This window comes from Gouania willdenowi, chromosome 21 (genome assembly GCF_900634775.1).
Source record: "Gouania willdenowi chromosome 21, fGouWil2.1, whole genome shotgun sequence".
Classification (NCBI taxonomy): domain Eukaryota; kingdom Metazoa; phylum Chordata; class Actinopteri; order Blenniiformes; family Gobiesocidae; genus Gouania; species Gouania willdenowi.
The window spans coordinates 12,689,600-12,711,256 of NC_041064.1; the positions used below are offsets into that span (position 1 = coordinate 12,689,600).

At 39.5% G+C, this 21,657-nt stretch overlaps 1 protein-coding gene across 2 annotated transcripts in view; it reads left to right on the top strand.

The window, feature by feature from the left end:
• Nucleotides 1-21,657, top strand: part of myo3b (myosin IIIB) — a 71,229-nt gene that overhangs the window by 35,681 nt on the left and 13,891 nt on the right. For both annotated transcript variants that reach the window (XM_028435985.1, XM_028435986.1), the window contains exons 24-32: nt 1,981-2,060; nt 5,287-5,364; nt 6,512-6,717; nt 10,254-10,365; nt 10,497-10,659; nt 11,089-11,169; nt 12,550-12,646; nt 14,223-14,274; nt 15,188-15,311. In XM_028435985.1, coding sequence (XP_028291786.1) covers nt 1,981-2,060; nt 5,287-5,364; nt 6,512-6,717; nt 10,254-10,365; nt 10,497-10,659; nt 11,089-11,169; nt 12,550-12,646; nt 14,223-14,274; nt 15,188-15,311 — 993 coding nt within the window. The remainder of the gene's footprint in view (nt 1-1,980; nt 2,061-5,286; nt 5,365-6,511; nt 6,718-10,253; nt 10,366-10,496; nt 10,660-11,088; nt 11,170-12,549; nt 12,647-14,222; nt 14,275-15,187; nt 15,312-21,657) is intronic.

Genomic DNA, 21,657 nt, shown 5'->3' on the forward strand with positions numbered 1-21,657 from the left:
CCTCCCTGCCTGTGTGCTAGTAATGCACCCGACACAGTTTAACAAGACCTCGTTCACAAAGAGCATAGTTTTGTGTGTGTGTGTGTGTGTGTGTGTGTGTGTGCGTTTCGTGCACATTTATGGGTGCATGCAGATTTTTCCAAAAGCGGTTTAAGGTCTGCTACCCGTGTAAAAGAAGAGAATATTACACAAACGAGACAAGTAGCTCCTCCAATAACATTCTTTTTACTCTCCTACTTTTTTTTTTTCCTTTATTTTCACAATATTTTTTTATGTTTTCCCAAGAGATTTCACTACTTTGAAAGCATGTTTTTAGATGACAGAATGTCTAGGGTTTTTCGTTAGCGAAACGTTAAACGTGTTAGGAGATAAATAAATGATCAGATAAATAAATAAAATTGAGTAGATAACTGTCGAACAGTAAAAGCAGCATCACCACTATCTTTAAAGGCTTCTTTGAAGTGCTTTTACTTTGTATGTTTGGGTTTGTTTTGACTCTGTGTGTGCACGCGTGTGTGTGTGTGTGTCCTTTTTTGTCCCATGAGACACCACATTGCTTTATGTGACTGCCAAACCTTTGGCACAAACAGGACATTCTTTGTCAGATTTTTAAAATACCGGTTTTCTGGCCGATTATTAATTGATTTTGATTCGTGCAGGATGGTGAAACCTATAATACACAATAGTGTGTAGAAAAAATACTCAGAGGATGAAAATACTTGCTGTCCTGCACTGTCTGGCTCAGCATTCTGACGGAAGTCTGGAAATAAAGTTGCAGATGCTAATTTAACATTTGCATTTTAAGAAGGAAAAACTATAACAATTGTTGACTTGTCAGTTCAGCTTTATCTTTAAAAAATGTAAAAAGTTTTTCCTCCTTCCCATACCAGGCAGGTCGAATAACACTGCCTCCTGTGTCTCCTGACGTATTTTTCTAAAGGTGTGTGTGGCACATCTGTGCTGCTATTGTTTATTCATGGTTTAAACCCTTTGAAATGTGTTAAGATACTTCCCACTCATTATAAAAATCCTGCCACCCATGGATTAGGACTTTGATGTCACCAATCCTGCTTCAAAGGCTTCTTTCACTGCTATTAATCACAGTTTAGCCTGTGAAGATATAGCCAGAGAAAACATTTGGACATCTTGTGCAGAAACTTTGAAATACTCAGACTGTCTTGCATATGCTACGTTCATATCATTTCCGTTGTTTGTGAGGCTGTTGGACTGCTGTGATGCAGCTGCACTCCTGACTTCATGGGATTCAGCTTAGACTACTTCTGAGCTGTGTAATAGTGCACTGCTCCTGCGTGTGTGCTTACAAATTGATGCATTAGTTCATTTTGTTTCCCATTATTTTTCATCTAAAAAAAAAAAAAAAAAGAAAAGAATTTATTGTAACCCATTGCTTTATAGTTGATTCTCAGTCATTTTTTCATTTAAAGGCAGCTACCTTGAATAAATCCTTAATTTATGACATTTTAACAGAGGTGAAAGTAATGGATTACAAGTACTTATGTTACTGTAATTGAGTTGCTTTTATGGGTACTTGTACTTTTCTGAGTCTATTCATATTTCAGTCATTTTACTTTCGCAAAGGTCTGTTTAAAAAAGAATTGTCCATTTTGACAAACCTTATATTTTATACAGATGTCTTTGTGGAAAATAAATTAAGTTGAAATTGTGCAAGATCTCGTCTCTCTCCTTTTTAAATTTATACATGAGATGTTTACTGTATGCAAGGGAACCGTGGAAAGATTTATTACCAAAAATAAACGTGGAGGGTGAAAGTAAGTAGTAACTTTTTACTTTGACTATTATTTAATTGTGCTACTTTGTAATGGTACTTTCCGTATTATGACTTACTTGTACTTGTGTACAATTTAAATCAAGTAACAGTACTTGTACTTGAGTAGGAGATATCAGTCCTCTTTACACTTTTGCATTTTAGGGTCTTGACATGGGTTTTGTTTTCAACAGGAAACCTGGCAACATCCCGGGCTCGTATCACTGCAGCCTCCCGATCTCTGCCTCCACAGCTGAGCTCAGGACGCACCAAGGTGAGGCATCCGCTCCCATCACACAAACCATCACACGTGAGATTGTTGTGCTTTTTATTTGATGCTCACAGGCTAGAAAACCCACTAAAAACCTGCGCTGCGAAGCGTAGCCACTCTAATTGACTACCCTGTTATGTTTGCTGTCTTGCTTGTGGTGATGCAGCATTACCATCTGGCATTTGGTGTCGACAGCATAAAAGCACTTTCTCACACACAGTAATGTTGTTTTGCCGTTAACGAGCACTAAAGCTCTTAAATGTTTTGGGGTTTTTGGTGGGTTGTCCAAAAAAAATCTATCAAATGACTTCTGTCTGGTTTTAACTGTGCAGAGTCTTTGTAGAATTATCTAGGTTTTATATTATCTGTTATCAGGTAACAGGAATATAATTTGAACATTGTTTGTCTGCTTGTGTGTTTTCTTTTGTTTCCTTATATTGACACTGCATGTTGTACACCAAATAACTTCTTTTAAAAAATACTTCAGAAATGTGCTTTACAAGAGAAAACATGGTTACATTTCAGCTTCTTTACTCTTTGTCTATCCTTCTCTCTTTCTCGCTTTATTTTCATGAAATTCGTCGACTGTTCCCAAAGTCCCCCAAATACCTATTGAAGGTAAGACATGATAGAAGTAGTATATAGTGTAAAATGAAATAGAAAAACCTTCTTTAACTGTAAAACCACAGTCCAATCATGAGAGCACTTTAGAGAATTTTAATTCCCTCACACAGTATCTGTAGTGAACTTTAATTGCAAAAGATTGTGACCAGGAGCTTTGTTTAGATTATATTGTCATAAGTTCTATTAATGTGGCCACAGGTACAAGTAACTGCTCCATCAGCAAGGCGTTGTCAGCGCCATGTTGTCTCCTTCATGGGCTGATAATAACAGAGAATAAGAACTTACAATTTGTAAGGTTACCATCAAGGTCAGGTTACCGTCAATATGCTCTAGGGGCATCGGCACCATGTGATAGCCAACTGCTATCACATTTTCCTCCTGGGAATCACTAGAATAGTGATCACTGTCCTCATAAGCCTTCTCCTTCCCTGGCTACAACAACCCAACAATTCTCATTTAATTTATCACAGTTACTAGCCTTATCTTTTACTACTGAAATGCAGTCGACCCACAGAACACTGTTTACCTGCAGCAGATAACCCTGAATTCACAACCAGTGGTGGACAAAGTACTGTACATGAGTTAATGTCTGCCAAAGCGATTGTTCAAATAGCAACCCTGTTAGATGTGATCTCTCTCTGATTTGCTTTTGTATCAGCTGGGTTTCCATTACAGATTTTCACAAAATAAAAGCAATATTTCTAAATGTGGACAAAGTATGATCGCACTTTAAACGTGTTTCCATTGAATGTTGTTTTGGGGAGGAGTCTCGTAACTCCCGTGAAATCTCATCCCGCGAGACTTCGTTGCAGGAAGATGGACGCTCCAAACCTCCTTATAAAACTCTATATTTCTTTGTTGATTCACGTCTAATGTAGCAGTTTTTAAGTATAATGCTAAGAAATGTCCCGTCTCCTCTTCTGTTTACATGGACCACGCCATGTTTTCTCGGAGAGAAGTGGTCATGTGACCAGGTACCTCACATCATGTTACCAGATGCGTCACATTCTGTGATGTGTATTTGCAGAAAAAGTCCATAGCGCTTTTGCAACACATTTCAATATTGAAAATTCTGAAATACCTTCTCATGAAAGCATAAAAACTTTTTAGTGATATTTGAGTGTTTTTTTTTTTTAATTCAGGTGTTACCTTTACCAGTTTTTGTAGTTCTATTTAGTTTTTTGCACATTTCCAAGGGTAATGAAAATGCAGCTACTGACAAGCATGACGTACAGTATTAAAGGTTTGGTTGAACTTGAACAACCAATAATGACGATCAACAGAAACTTAGAATCAGAACTGAAGCAATAAATAAAAGAGAGCTGACAGGAAAAAAAGTACTGAGTAACGAGAGTATTAACAGAAATGTAGTGGAGTAAAAAGCACATTTGTCTTTCAAATATAGTGGCATGAAAAAAGAAGCTTTCCCTCAAAAATAATACCCAAGTTAAGTACAGTTATCAAAAAAACTACTTAAGGTGAGAGCTTAAGTACATTTACTTGAATGGCAGATCCCCATTAGTTTCAGACTACATTTAAAGTTTTTAGTTTTTTTTTTTAAAAAGTGCATGTCTTTTCTTTATTGATAATACATAAAACACAACTAATGTAAACATTAATAGTGAAGTCATAATCATACTGTGAATCAAATCTAAGGGATCTCCCAACGTTTGAGCAGCTGTAGAGCTTTGTGTGCAGTTTCTGTTCTATCATCGTTTCCCTTCTACCTTTAAAAGATGTACCTCACACAATATTGTATTTTTATTTGTCGTTTTTTATTTACTTTTTTAATAAGGTTTAAACAGGCCAACATTTTGTAAAGAGCTACAGTGGAGAAACCGTTGTACTTCGATGAACTTTGACTCAGTTGAACAAGAAGTCAATGTGTGTGATGTAATATGTATGCTGTCATGTTCTCAGTCAGAGTTGGAGGAAAGTTGACAGAAAGCGATGCTTAGGAAAAGTTGGCAGATGAAAGAAATGAGATGGTTGTTAGAATAGTGGAAGTGAGTCCCAGATAAGCGTTTTTTTTCCCTGTGTGTGATCTGCTTTTAGAACAGCAAAGTGTCAGATCAGCTAACTCCTCTGAAACTTCGAGAACGTTTGACGAACATTCTTTTTTTTTTTCTATGCGCGGAGCAAACATTAGGATATGCACAGCGCTGTGTAGACTTACCATAAAATATCTATTGCATCATTAATTTTGATGAAGCCATGAACTGCGAAGGCCATTAGGAAGCTTATATTGCATCCTCGTTAATCCGTCGTCGTCAGGTTGGCTTGTCTGCTCAGTGACGGCTATTCTCATTATTCAGAATGCTCTGCAATTCCTCCAATGCCCCACAGCAGTGCAGAATTATCTGCTAGATTGTTAGTTTTAAGTGTTTTATGAGGCTATGTTGTACAGAAAGCACCGTTACTACAGATGTGTACTCCCGACTGGCCCATTTAGAGAAGGTAGAGCAACTGCAATATAACACCTTCATCTCTGCAGAGTCTGCCATGGGGGAGTCGAACAACATCTCATCTGAATTGGCTGCCTATTAAACGTGACTCCTCCCGAGTCTGATCTGTTTGTCACTTCAGTGTGTCTTTTTGTGTTCAGGTGGACACCATGGAGATGATGCGTCACCCAGAGGAAACCACCAGCATGAGGAGACAGACCGTGGCCTCTTACTTTCGTGTAGGTGTTTCCATTTCAGCCTGTTTGTTCATCCTATTTTAAAATCCTCAAATTGCAATGGAACCACTTAAAAGTTCAGTCTGACTGTTAAATAAACGACTGCAGATGTTGGCCTTACTTTAGACAATTTAAAAGTTCAGCAACAATATTTGTCCATGTTTCACAACTTGTCTCCTTCTCCATTTTATGTATTTTGGCTGAAGTTCCCTCTAAAAGCCTGGGATAATATTTACTGCTTTTTTGGCTCAATCTTGGCTGTGAGAAAATTTGTTTTACTTTTTTTGTTTGTAGCATGGTTTGTTAACAATAGCATCCAACAAGGGAAAAGCAGCATGCTATAAATAGCAAAAACCATTGTACCAACCATCGCTGATCACTGAGTAAATACAACATGCAGAAACTTCTCCTAATACTATAATCATTTAATTTTCCAGCTGAATTATTGCCTAAATAAACATAGATATTGGGTAACCACTTGGATACAAATGTTTATTTGATCCTACCCAGGATGTCACAATCAAGGACTTGCACACTTTTAATTGCTGTTACACCCTTTGCTTAGTTGAACTGATTCTACATTTAGTTGTGAGGATAAATAATTTTCTTTAAAACTTTACAGTTGTTCTATTTTATTGGCAATAGTTTTTACTGTGTCTTTAACTGCTAATAATGATAACAGAAAGTTTAAAACTTACAGTAACACACAAGGGGCAACAACAGAAGTGCAATTTCCCACATCAATTATTCCTCCTCATTATTAATTGAATCCCAGTTTTAAGTTTTCATCAAAATATTATGAATGATTAAATCAGCATAATTATAGCCGGTAACAAAACACAGCACCCACAGGGTTTGACGTCAGAAAGACTTGTCACTTGCTGATGATTTAGATTTGATGTATGATGATCACCGGAAAGCTATTTTAGAGACACATTTTCCTCATTGAAGTGCAAAAGAAGTTCAGAATAAATCCATGTCAGGGTTGATCTGGAGCTTTGACATTTTTGTGTTGTTTTATCTCAGAGAAATGTGATTGCTCAAAAACACGATATTTGATTTTTAAATGGTTTCATTGAGAAGTATGAATCAATTTTCAGGACTTAACCTTGATAATTTTAAAAGATCTACTCCCTGTTTGGTTTCTCAGTACTCTCTGATGGACCTGCTGTCTAAGATGGTGGTGGGGCAGCCACACTTTGTTCGCTGCATCAAACCCAACGATGACAGGCAGGCACTGCGCTTCTGCAGGGAGCGGGTGATGGTGCAGCTGCGTTACACCGGGATCCTGGAGACCGTAAACATCCGTCGCCAAGGCTACTCTCACCGCATCCTGTTTGAAGACTTTGTCAACAGGTGAGTATAAGACGTGGCGACAGAAAGCAACTCCACTCTGTAGCGGGCACAAGTGCTGACATAACTCCAGGGTTAGTGCGAGAACAAGTGTGCCACACTCTGCATCACACAAAACACGGGTTTTTTAATTAGATTAGGGTGCAAGTTGAGCAGAGCAAGGGGCTGACTAATTGGCAGTCATTAGTGATAAAGCAAAATCAAATCCTACAGCTCTTTTAACTGGGTAGCTATTCCAGTCTGGAAAATATGCATAAAACTCAAAACAGGGAGGAACTGTGATTATAAGGGGTGATGCAGTTTAATACATCTCCTTTTACTAATCATAAAGAGTTTGTTCTTACATTCTGTGACCTGAAACACAGTCTCCCTGTCCCGTTATAACACAATTAAAAGGAGTTTCATCATTAGGAGGACTTTACAGAATGCTGTTGTTTTGTTTCTTTAGAAATTTGGGGCAGGGTCTTATAATATTATTTGTGTGCTAAAAACATGTCTATTTTAATGCCAAACCCACTTTTAGAAGTTCATACATCTGAACATCTTCAGTCATTTTGAAAGAAAACATTTATATTTCGACAACTTGGTGGGAAAATGTCAGAAGACACATGCTTGATCTATATTATGCATCTTTGAAAACTAGTTCATCCAGTTGGAATGTGATAACTTTTGGATGATATAAGTTTAATTACCTTGGGTTTGTGGCCAGTATGAAAACATCTGTTGCTTTAAAATGGTTAATTTTAATGAGCTAAATTTTAGGATGACTACATGGTTTCTGCTGACATGCCCGACTTAAGCTCCCAGCGAGAAAAGACGATACTGTGAGGCTCATACATGTCCCCTGTGCTTTGAAAGCTACGGTGTGAACAAGAGAGCCTGTTGCAACATTTCGCCCTCGCTGTTAAATCCATATCATCCAACCTGAGCCGAGCAGAAGTCGTACAGACAGACTTGAATGGGTAAACTGCACCTTTAGTGAAAACTGATTTAAATTTGTGCTCTCATATCAAAGGCTCGTCTGATGTTGCAGAGCTTTGTATTTACCATCAAAGAAATAACATGTATCAACAGGAATTAGAATGAAAGGCTGTAGACTGAGGCGAGAGGGGAGTTCAAAGAAGTTTTTCTTCTTCTTGTTGTTCTTCTTTTTTTGGCCAACTCTAAAACACGAGAGCTGAACCACTTCTCTTGGAACCTAGTGTCCCCAAACAAACAGTTAAAGCCACTTGGTTCTATGCTGGTGTTTTGTAAGCTACGCCAGGATCAGAGGACGAATCCAGATAAAAATGGTGCAGATCTATGCTGATAGTTTGTGGCCACTCAAATGAAAGATGTTAGCTCATTCAAAAGAGCTCCAACAATGAGGCTCTGTGAAAGATATAAATCTCTAACCCAGGGGTGCACAAATTCTTTTCATTGAAGGGCCAAAAATTAATCGCGGCGGAGGGCCGGGGGCTAAAACTAAACATTCAATGAAATTAAATATTGGTCATACCAGCCTGTCATTGCCCGATCTCGTTAGATCCCAAAAGTTAAGCAGGTCTGGGTCTGGTTAGTAGTTGGATGGGAGACCACTGAGAACTCCAGGTGCCACAGTTGGGGGGCAGTCGCTCCAGTGGCATCTGTCATTGTGTCCTTAAACATGACACTTCACCCACATTGCCTAGTATGAATGTAGTATGTTCCCTGGTATAAAAACATGAAACATCTAAATGTCTTCAAAAACTTTTAGTGCAATATAAATTCAACATAATAGGACACAACACACCCCGCCTATACAATCAAAACACTATATTTTCCACTGCCTTGAACAATCCTTTAAAACTCAAGAAAAATAATGTAATTGGAGATTATCTTTTGATTTTTTCCTTAGAAATCACTGTACTGTATTACATAAATTTTGGTTGAAATAGAGATTATGGTATATACTATATACTATATAGAGTACTATATAGAGTAGAGTACTCTAGAGATCAAAACATGCTCCAACAATATGTTTAAAAAAAAACAAAAAAAAACAACATTTTCAAATATGGACAGCGGGCCAAAACCAATCGCTTGTGGGCCGACTTTGGTCTGCGGGCCCTAAATTGGACGGCCCTGCTCTAACCAGACTGACATCATAAGTGAGAGATGACTTCATACTTTGAGGGAATTGTTTTTCTATTTCTTTAAATAGGATTAAGTAAACCACTTGTTGGTTATTGAGCAGTTACTCTAGATTTTAATTTCGAGATACAGTATATTAATGTCCTATTGCAATGCTTTGTGCTTACTTGCTCCATCTATGATGAATTATTGCACATTTGCCATCTACTGTAATAGTATACAGTTATATGGCACATGGAATTTATTCAAATCATGTTTTGACAAATCTGTTATTTGTCTATATCTGCCTTTTGAATCAAGGTTGTATAATAACAAAGGTAATAGGTGCTTACTTACTGAGATGGTACACCAGCGAAATGTCCCCGGGCCATTGTAGAACCCACACACAGAGAAAGACATGAGACAATATTTTCCCTGGCGTTTGTTTGTTTGTTTGTCTGTTGGCAGAATTACGTCAAAAGTACTTGATGGATTTTCACAAAATATTAACCAAAGGTAAATCTTATGCTATGGAAGACACCATTACATTTTTGGGAGGGATCCGGATCAATATTGATTAGTATCATAATTTTAAAAATTCCTTTCTGTCATCATTGGCAAAATTGAAAACAATCATATCTCAGTTTGTAATGACGGATCTTTACAGAAATAGACTGTTATGTCGGGCTGGTTCCTCAATTACATCCAAATCCATGTTAGGAATCATCATGATTTTTCGAAAAAATTAGGCTGCCCATACATTTGGACCTACTGTATCATTATTAATGGGGATAGAAATATTTTACAGTTTCTTATATTTTCTTTTAAGTGTAATTGATCAAGGTACCATGATCGGGATTACTGATCCAGATAACTGCCAATACAGTATCTGGCATAAAAGATAATTTATCTGAGTGCTCATGCTTTGTTCTTTTTATAAAAGGACATGAATAAGAAAAAAGCTAACCTTAAAATACTCGTGATCTCAGCCTATCAAGTAGATAAATATTCTTATTAAATCAATTTAACCCACTACAGGGGTGAGTGACACCTTCAAGTTTTTGCCTAAGTGGAAATCCATAGCATTTCACGACCCTTGAGGCACAAACCCATAACCTTCTTTCCACTAAGTCCTCTGTCGATCATTCACAATCATCTCAAAACACTGCTCTGAGGCTCCTCACAAAGTCCTCCTTGAGATGTTGCTCAACTTTATTGTTGTGTTATCTACTGCCTTCCCATTCGATGTAAGCCCCCTTTCAGGTGCCCACTTACATCTGTTAACTGCTCTGGGGTCTTCTGACCTGAGCTTTATGGTTTCCTTTCCCAAAAATAAAGGGAGACTGACATTGAGGTTGTGTCTCTTAAACCACATAATTATTTCTGTTCAAATCTATACATTATGTAGAAATAACCTTTTTACTTACTGATGTTTGCTTGCCTCACAGATATTACTACCTTGCATTTCGGGCTCACCAGATGCCAGAGAGCAGCAAAGAAAATGCTGTTGCCGTATTGAAGCGAGCCAAACTAGAGGACTGGGTGCTGGGTAAGACAAAGGTAACATTTAGACCACAATCAACTATTATCAAGGATTTGTTCTAAACTAAGGTTTTATTTATAGTGCAGAACTTTAAAAGAGAGGAAAAGTAATATGTGAGATGTTTTACTATTATTTCTTGTTCCTCTAGGTTTTTCTGAGGTATTATCACGTGGAGCAACTGAATCTGCTGCTGCGAGAGGTAATAGCTCGGGTGGTGGTGATGCAAGCTTACACTAAAGGTTGGCTCGGAGCCCGACGTTACAGAAAAGAAAAGGAAAAGAGAAGCCACGGAGCCATCATCATTCAATCAGGTAAAGTGCTGTGAAACAGTAAATAAGCAAGAGGAATTATTGAAACTCCAGTCAAAAGGGTTCAACTGGAAAGTCTTTTATCACAAAATGATGAAACAGGTGCAAACCTGATGAGAATCTGACTACCGGTTTACTAACGACCTTCAGTCTATTGTGCTCCTGTGAGGCTTCATAAAAGAGATGAGTTTGATAACCACAGCTTGACCTACGAGGGTTAAGAGCAATGCTTCAGAGCAGACAATAAGACCTCAGAGAGTTCAAAGGGATCCATCCCTCTGCCACCTGGTTTAGCTGGGTTTTGAAGTGGGATCTTGTGTAGTATGTGCAGTCTATTTTGTTTCACAGAGGTAGGTCAGCAATCCCTCACACACATACGCACCAACACACACACTACCTTTTTTCACCATACCTCTTTCTCTCTCTCTCTAGCCTGGAGGGGCTACAAGGCTCGGCAGAACCTCAAGCAAATAAAAAAAGAGCGGGAAGAGGCGGCTGTGCGCATTCAGTCAGGTATAGAAATGTGTAAAGTTTCTTCTGATGTTCGTTGGGCTTACAAACGCAGACATCTGGAATTTCTCACGTTCAATAGAAATTGGCACCACTTAAAAACAACTTTAGAAAATGAAAAGGAAGAAGACTAAAGAACGTGAAACCTTATGTCTTTGTGAAACACCTTTTTGATCTTCCTGAGTGGCTAACGAAATACTAAAAATTAATTAATAATGCATTCGTAAAGCTTTTGAGAGTTTGCACAGCATTTGGTCCCCACGTTTCGGAAGAACAGTGCATACTGAAACCCTTCTTTCCCTTTCATCTCTTTCCCAGTAAAGGCAAAAGAGGGGCTTATCCCTTCTGTTTCCTCACAACTTCCTCTCTCAAATTCTTGGCCTATTACACAGCTCTCACATACCAGAAACACGATGCCTTTTTATACTGTCAACCTTTTCATCTGAAATGTAAATAAATTCTTACTCAGTGTGCCTTGACGAAGATCAAAGTGGGCACATTAACCTTCCCAGCCCCCCTCCCCCATGGAGCCTCTCACTGGAGGACAAGGGTGGGTGCCAGAGGGGGCAGGAGAGAGGAGGGCAGGGGGAGGAGATTTGGCATTGTCTCCCCCTGCTGTCCTAAGGGCTGCCCTCATCTGTCACATGAAGCATCTTGGTTGTCTGTGCACCTTGTGTAAATGTCCTCCATTAAACCCTTGTAAATAAAGCTGCAGAATGGGTAAACATGGTTCTGGTGTGAGGAAAGCCTCTCTGTAGCCGATGTCTTTATTTCGGGGAGGAGCATGCTTGTGTGTGGCCACTGGGGTTTAGGGCGGGTGGGGGGGGAGAACCTGAACCTGACATAAGTGGGGCCTCAGCCCCCCGGCGGGGCACTCCAGCACATCTACATTGTGTGTTCTCCGCAGCTTATAGCCTTTGAGGTGGGCTGCATTTGCATTCTGAAAATAAACAGATGCCTTTCAAATGTATGAGCCTGGTGGCTTCTCAGATCTCAGCAGGGCCTGAGGGACCAGCTTTCCATCGATCTGATTAGACCATGCAAAGTAGAACCATTGCTCAACAATGTACTTGAGCTTTTTTCCCTGTGCATATAATTTTTCCAGAAAAAACACAAAAGCCTGTCAACGGAGTAAGTCGGCAGGCTACGTTTAACCCCCGCCTGAGCCCAGTGTGTCTCAATAATTATACCACACGTTTCGCCTTCTGCTTCTCTGCAGGCCTAAATGTTCTTGATTTACTCTGAACAAATGTAACATTTGAAATCCTAAACTCAGTGTTACTTTGGGATTTCCTCTACTTATGTCTGATGGTTTAGATCACAACTGCTGGTTTTCTGATATTCATATTATTCAAAATTTTCTGACATCCATATCCTATGCAGCTTACAGAGGTCATCGGGTGCGCCAAAATCTTGGACCCCAGCAGCCCGGGTGTCACCCTGAGGCTAAAGGGAAGACCACCAAGGAGGAGCCAACCGGGTGAGTGTGGGCACACTTTGTTCTGCAGGGTTCTCTATCATCGAGGGCAGCGGCTCCTTTTTTTTTTTTCATTATCTGAAAAAAGAGAATTGTTGGGGATTTCTAGCCAACCCATCTGTCCCATTACCTCCCTCCCTGAGTGAGATAATATTACCCCATACTGCCCTGTTGTTTAAAAAAAGAGAGAGAGAGCTCCTCCTCGTGCACCACCCCTTTCAGTTTCATAAACGTAATAAATATTTTTCCACCCAGATAACACACTTGTCCAACCACAAACGGGGTTGGGTGCTGCACTGGTCTCCAGATGTGTGAGCAGATGACTCAGTGTTTTTTTTGCACATGGGAAGGCTGTTCATTACCAAAGTATGTGCAGAGCAGCCACTGACTGAACAGCAGCACAAAAGTTGATGATGGTGGGCTAAGCCTGAATGTTTAATCTCTATCTACACCTATGAATCCTAATCAAACAAAAAATGTTTGTGTCAATAGCGAATTTGGTTCAAGAGTTGCTTGTAAAAAGTAAAAAAACATGACAAGAGCAATCGGAGAGCCAAGACTTCCACCGAGTGCCAAATATCCTGAAAAATGCATTTAAATGCTTAATCTTTAATCCCTATGACACTTTGTGAGAAACCAACCCAACATAACTGAGATCAGTCAATTACGAATGAGATATTAATTTAAAAAATTTCTCCAATGATAAAAGATTTAGATTTTTGAACCAGATTATGATTCAGTATATTGATCCGGATCGGCTCCAAAATTTTGTGAAATCTTCCGTGCTGTAAGGTCTACCTTTAGTTAAAACGTTCCTCAAAATCCGTTAAGTACGTAACGTAATCCTGCTAACAGACAAACAAATAAATGCAAATGTAACTATATATTAACTATAATATTTTACAAATCTTTGTGCATCACATCCTAATGAAGTTCTTCAGTTAATGCACACAGAATTATCAGATAAATCTTCAAAACTTTGGTGGCTTTTGGTCAATTTTGCAGACTTTTCTCCACATTGCAACTCCAAAATACCAGATTTACACATCACAAAATGTTGTGCTTGTTGTATACTCAAACTGAGCAGAGGCTCATTGGGGAGTTTTCCCTCCATGTTTACAATCATATTCCTTGGTGAGAAAGACTTCAAACCTCCACTTAACAATTCTGTTTAATCAGAGCTGGAATCTCTCCATATATATTTATTTTGACATGATCTGGCCCATTTTCATCTTGTACGATCTGTGTTCTCACCTACATGCTGTTCTCATCGCTCCTCACTGACAGTCAGCACAGCCTCCGGTTTCATTACGTTTCCAAACTGGATGAGGTTTTGTTTATCTGAACTAGAATCATGACAGAGACTTGCACACAGCTTTGTGTGTGCAGATATTGTCTATATAATGTTTGTTATTTGCATAATACATATGAGTGATGTTGCATAATTGCATAATCATATATCAAAGCCTATTGTAACATTGAAAGACAAGAGTGCCTGAGTTGTAACATGCTAAGCAGATGCGTATATAGCTTTATAATGATCACCCTATTATTTACATTAAAATACATTTCTTCACAGGTATGGCTCAAAAAGCGGCGAGGCACAAACGGATCAAAAACATAAAAGAAATGTGAGTAAGAGAATATCAATGAGCATTTTCTCCTGCCTTATTCAGCTCTCTATGTAAAAAAGCTCCTCGTCTACAAAGCAGCTTTAACCCAGATTATTCGTTGGGAATTTTTTTTGAGTCCTTGAGACAAAAGAGTTCTCTTGCTTCAACCTCCATCTCAGCAGAGACGACAGGGTGGTACAGGAACGAGAGAATCAAAAGGCTGGAAATTCACGGCTGAGAATAAATGCTCGCTCTTCCCTGAGGTGATTTGTCTTTGCGCTCCTCTTTCTACAGATGTTAGACCCCTTTTTTAGTAAAGACCTGAGGTTCTTTGGTAGCACTTTGATATCCTGCTCGGATTCAATATGTGAAATAGAAGAGCCACTCCGTGACTTGGAGCACATCACAGTCTTTGAAGTCTGATCCAATTTTTGCTGCTCACCATTTGATGTTGAAAGGATGAAATGAGGAAAATGTACAGTTTTTGCCAGTAACTCTGCTGAGCATATGTAAGATTAAAAAAGCAAAATCCTTTGGAGGATGTACTTAGAAATGTTAAGCAGATTAATACTTTCCTATGGCTTTTTTTATTTTTTATTCAAAGATAAAATTAAATATGAGCTGGAGTCTCTGTGTGTGCTGTTTTTTTCTCTCACAATTAAGTCAGTGTGGCGCTGTTTGCTAGAAGGTAGGGCAAGTAGAAAGGGGAGATGCAATTGCATTAGCATTTGATTAACATTGCAAAGCACATTAATGGGTTTGAGTTATATGAGTGCCAAATTGTAAATTGTAAATAAATGAATACAACATCTACATGACTAAATTGAAAAAAAAAAACACATTACGGGGCTTGCTTTAACTTGCATCTATTCATCTGCTGTGTTTCCATTGACTTTGCTCCTCTGAGTGTGTTTACGCTTCCTCTTTCAAGGTTGGCCCCGACAGCCAAGATAGACAAGTGAAAGACTTCAAGAGAGACAAAGGCAGGGCAGAAGACAGTGTAACGAAGCCTCACAGGGAGACAGGCCGACTGCGAGACGTGCAGTGTAAACAAGGTAAGCCCAGGCACAGAGCTGGTGGGTGCAGGTAATTACACAAAGAGACAGCAGAAATCCTGCTTTAATGGATAAAGTGCCATTTTTAATACGGGACCCCTTTCAACCTTTCATCCCAGCCAATCCTCTGCTGCCATTCTCTGTTGACAGCCAAAGAGAGAGGCATTATGGGTGATCATTCCCGTGGTATTTTAATAACCCAGGTCAGCTCATCATAAACGTCTCGTGGCAGGTTGGGGGGCTTTTCGAAGTGCCATGAACACTTCAAAGGTTTCATTCTCCCGCTCAGTGGGCCCTTCACTGAGGATCTCATCAGTGACTCTAATAGACCTGCACAGTTACAGTGACAAGAAAATACACAAACCCTGATTTGTTGAACATATGTTTGGTTTTGCTTTTTGCCACAGGCGATGAGTTGCATTAATTCCTACTGTCTGTGAGGCTGAGTGGGTGGCTGTGCAGGGGGCCTCCGTTCATGGTCGTCCCCAGCACACCACCAGGCAGCCTTGGGAATGGGGCCTGGCCCTTCATTAATGTTATTAGAGTGGTATGAGCTAAGAGACGGAGGTGGAATAGCGTTTAGCGGTGTGGCTGAGAGATTATGGGGATTAGACATGATAATGTAACACAGACAGGGCTCTCTCGCGGGCTCGGGATTAGTGTCAGCACGCCACAGCAGGTCTGGGTTAGATAGGGGCTAATTCGGTAATGCTCCATACAGGTGACCCCACGCTCCTAGCCATCATGGCTGCTGAAGAGCGACAGGGTTCGAAGAATCCATCATTTCAGACCAGAAATCTGAGGCAAACTATGCAGCATGTTTGACACGGGGCTCGTTTAGGGGTGTGTTTTCTTTTTTAAAATTGAAATCTACCTTTTATTACTTTTTTTATGTATGCACTTTGAAATGAGAGAAAGGCTTAAAAAATGTAAGCACTCTTTAAATAATATAATGTATACATTTAGTAAAAAGTGCTTCACTTATCTGAAAATGTATGTATCAGAATAACAGTCAATCTTAGACTTATAATTGACCACAAAGAGCCTTTGTACTGAAATAGTCAGCCCTTAACCTCAAACTGTGATAGATGAACCCCACAATCTCTAACTTTGGGGTGACACTTTGATCTCAGGGAGGCTGGTTTAAAAAAAAAAACTCTGCATACCTTTTTAATGGCCACAGTTACATGATGTTTCGGAATTAATTATTCTGAAATAAATTATTCAGAATCAAAGTGTTATTCTAAATTGAGGTTTATGTGGAAACACGTTTATCATGACAGGACGAGCATGTGCAGGAATTATTCCATTTGGAATTAAAATCCGAATAAACCAGCCACTTAATTTGGATTTAAGTTTAATTCGGAATAGCTGTTTTCATTCCGAATCAGGTGTTTACAAGGTCAATTTAAAGAGGATTTAATTTTTATTGTGAATTAAAGAGGAATTAGCTCTCATGTAAATGTGGCCGATAACCATTAAACTTATTTGTAAAACTTATAATTGACCACAGGAAGACTTAGTACTGAAATGGTCAGCCCTTAACCTCAACTGTGATAGATGAACCCCACAATCTCTAACTTTGGGGTGAAACTTTGATCTCAGGGGGGCTGGTTTAGGAAAAAAAAAATCCCTCTTCTGCATACCTTATTAATGTCTTCCGAATAAATACTGAAATGATCTTTTTACATTCCCAGTATATTAACACAATGTACAGAAACACCTTTCTATTAACATCTTGTCTAAATTAATACAGAACCCATTTACAAAGGTGCAAAAAGTCATCGACATTAGAAACTAAAAATTTATGTTTTCCCAATAGATTTATGATTTCTTTGTGAGATTTCTACCAATAAACCCATCAAAGGATGCGTTGATGACTCACAGGCCATGAGTTCAAACAAGTTTGAATTTATAGTGTCCCTGTTTTATACTGTATTTATATAATATTTATTATTAGGGTCTGAAGGCCATTGAAGGCCATACTGGCCGTAGGAACCCATTGTTCTTGCTTTTCTTGGGTATTTTTGGTTTTGCCCCTGAGGATGCCCAAAGTCTCACCAAAATTTTCACGCACCTCAGGTCTGCTGAACAATTAGATATTTTGGTGCAATGAAAAAAATCGCTAAAAAAATGGGCAAAGCAAGCGTTATGGATTCCAAAAATATGATGGAACAGCATGACTGGCAGGTTTGCCCGATTCATACGAAATTCACCACATGTATTCTTGACCCCAAGATTAACAAAAATTTACCAGATGACCCACGCCCAAAACCAAACAGGAAGTCGGCCATCTTGAGTCAAATGTCAAAAAAGGCGAAACTAGTCTGAGGGGCTTCAGCAAAGTTGCAATGCTAATTCCTGAAGCACGCCACAATTTAAAAAAACCCATAACTTTGACACACAAAGTTCAATCAGCCTCAAATTTCCCACAAATGACATATTCATGACTGCCTTGAAACATTTCCCATCATGCCTTGTGTTTTCAACAGGCACCATTTACGGTCATGTTCACTGTTCGTAACTATGGCACGCCATAATAGAAAAATGCATAAAACTCTAATATACAAAGTTCAAACCACCTCACATTTGATACACATGATGGTTGTTCATTACTAAACAAGAATCAATGTGATAATTACCCATCATGCCTTGCGTTCTCAGAGGCCGCCGCTTTTAGTGGCGTTCAAAACTTACAGCTCTAGCCGAAAGACCATATGTCGCGTTGACTTCAAAATAGTGTTGGATGAATCTTATAAGATGGGAGCAGGTCGCTGATGAAGACAGGCTGTGATCAGTGGGAGGGGCCTATAATGTCACCAGAAAATCCTTTGCCATCACATTCAAAATTCTGTATCTTGGATATTTTTCAATAGATTCGCATCAAATTCACTGAGAGTGATTTTTAACTGGTTTTCCCTTTCATACTGGGTTTTTGCGACTGGCGCCATTTTGCACGCTATTTTAGAAAAACTACTATAACTCTCATATACAACTTTCAAACAGCCTCATATTTGATACACATGATGACTCTCCAGCCCTAAACAAGAATCAATGTGAAAATTACCCATCATGCTTTACGTTCTCAGTTGATGCACGCCATAATAGAAAACCGTGATAACTCTCATACACAAAGTTCAAACAGTCTCATATTTGATACACGTAATTGACCCCGGCCACTTCTTCGGACCCTACGACACTCCTCGCAGCTTTAATTATTATTATTATTGTGAAAAGCTTTATTGGTTTTTTCATTAGTTTACTCTTGTGGATTTTTAGTTAAATTAGTTAGATGAAGCTTGTCAAAGAAAATGTCTTCTTATGTGACGACCATTCAGCTTTTTCTGGGATTCAGTACGTTTCTTTTCCTGCCTCATTCATGTTCAACGACCTGTTTTTTTGGCTGCGACGTCTTTCAGGAAACTCAATTTGAATAAGTTGAGGGAGGCCACAGTGGCTCAGGCACCCAGGGCACACTTTGATCCCTGCAGATCTGAGGGCCTGTTTTCATCCTGATGTTGAGTGAGTCGTGGAAGCCTTGCCCTGCCAGATGTTTGGAGACCAGGCTCCTTCCTGTGTCTCATCCTGCTGTCGCCTCTGGTGTTTGCATTTGGATCTTTCTCTATTTTTTGGGGCTGGAGCTCAACCTGGAGTGTTTCAGGACATCAGTGGAGAGAAACAAGAAAATTAGCCGTGAAAATTGAATTACTCCTCCCCTCCAGACACACACACATACAGACACCCTCCAAAAAAGCACCATGGCTTGACCTGGAACCTCTCTGTGGGTTTGACAGACTTTGGGTCTTTTCTGTGTGATTTAACAAAGCCTTCTGTGGCAGCGACATGTTTGTTCAGTAGTTTTACAAGAAAAACACAGCAGAAAAGCTGTAAAGAGCATTGGATCAATTCGGCCAAGTATATATCTTACACCAGGCAAGACGACTGCTTTTACTCTTTAGGCAAATAACTGCAGTGCTGTATTTCATGGTGTGAAGAGAGCATTAAAGCAGTTGCTACTCCAGGCACTCTCGTCTGTCTACATCACCAACCTTTGATTTTTCCATGCTTTGTCAGTGAAAAACTTACACAGTGTAGTCGTGTAAGCTGTGCATTTGAAGCCGCGTCACCTCTCATCACCTGTCTCCCATGTCTGAATATTAAATACAACATGTTTGGAAATGAGTCAGAAAGGCACGCAGAGAGAGAACGCCTGAGCTAGTACGCAGCAGATATGATCAGAGTGCTGCTTTTTGCTCTTCAGCGTGGTAAACAGGATGGTGCCGAGGATCAGTCAGAGTTGACTTTATGGTTTATGAAAGCTGAGCTACTTATGTTAACAGGCTTTTTGAAGATTATAGTTGTGGTAAACATACATGTCAAGAGAGAGACACTGATAAAGCAGAGCCACAACACACCGCCAATGTACCTCTGAGGCATTGGAAGATGGTTAATCTGGTGGCCTGGAAGGATGAAACACTGAGAAGAAACAAAAATATACAGCCTTACTGGTTTTAGCTATGCCCCCCTCGATGCACAACACAGTCCAGTCAATGAGAATTGATTTTAATTTGTTGCTTTGAGCTGTCTTTGCTTTATAGCTGCAGCTGGTGGAGCTTGATGGAACCGTGGCACAGTTTAACACACTGAGTCCATCACTCACTCACTCACTCAGAAGTGCTTCTCACTTTCATCCATTCGCATTCCTTCCTTCAGCTCCTAAGCATCTTCCCACCTGTCCTGTCACCAGGTGCTGCTCCACAAACCCTCCACCACCACAGACGCAGCAGCATCACCATATCAACATGCATCTGCAAGACAAATGATCCACCCTCTCCATGTTCACTAGACAAATACTCTCCCTCCCTCTTGCTGTCTCCCAGAATATGATTTATCTGTCTGTATTGCCACGTCTCAACCGGATGGCTTCAGTTTTAGGCAAATTACAGGCTCAGCATAGCGGCAGCAGAGATTTGAGAGGATAGGAAAGACTCAACTCAACGGAAGGAGTTGCCTCTGTCTGACGCTACCTACGTAATCCTCTTAATGTCAGTGGGAGTAGTTAACAGGATGTACTTCCAAACTACTCATCATCACAATTCTACCCAAATATAATCTCCCCAGACACAAAATCAAGGTGGAAAATAAAACTTGTGATTTCACACGGCTTTATTAAGCCCTCAACAAACCTTGACAAAGTTTTTCAGAACACAAAACTTTATAGGAAATGAGATATCATTACTTATTTTTATTAAACAAAATGGTTTCCTCTGATGATGAGGAAAAAAGAACCAATGCTTCAGATTTGCATATTTAAACTATTCTTAGCTTACTTTTCTTGTCATTCAAGACTTCCTCCCAGCACTACATACTTTTAAAGAATCCTTCTTATAGTTTTAGGTTTGATATATTAAGTCTTTGACAAATGACTGACTTCCCCAAAGTTCAGAGACTCTCCCGGAGTCCACCTACCAAGATTGCTGTCAGGTGAAATGATTGATTTCTGTGTGAAAAAAGGCTCATAATTAATAACATCCTCTGCCAGCATTAGTGAAAACAGATGCAGAAGCACCTTCTTTTTGTTCAGCTTTCTCTGTCCATATTTGATCAGTTTGTCTACTAATGCAAAGCACATGAGTGGAAGTTAAAAATGACGTCAAAAAGAAAAGCTGGAAGACCTACAGAAAAGCTTTTTGACATATCTGTTTAGGCTTTGTGTTTGGAGGTGAATAATGTAATCGTGCATGTTTTGCGATAGTGAGTTAGGTCTGCCTTACACATGCCTCATTTAGACATCAAAGACCCTGCTGCTGATTTTTCCTTATAATCCATGCCTGTTGGTGCCTCTGCTCGCTCCATCTGAACAAACAAAGCCTAAGTGCTTCAGCACAGCACAGTCTGAGGGAATGTAGGTGATAACTGAACAAGGTTTGAGAACTACCGTAAGTTAATGCATTTGTAAATTCCTTTGTTTAAAATCCCTTCCAGTGGCTTCTGTTGTATCTTTATTGTATTGCATTTTAAAGCTATTTCAGTGGTAATTACAGAAGTAAGATCAATCATCTGCTATCATCTTTGTAAAAAATATTTGCAGCCTTTTTATTTTAGAAAACATTTCATTTAGAGAAATTAATATCATATGAAACACACTGCCTCCATATTCCCATGAGGATATTTTTCCTCTGCACGCTTAACAGCAGACATCACCCGTGATCATTTGGTAAAGCCCCAGAGTGACCCACAGTCTGACCCTGTTCTGTCTCGGCCTGCTCGTGTCAGCTCTCCACTCCCATGCTGGAGGCCAGTCATGGACAACACTCTGGTTGTAATATATCCGCAGGAGCAGCAT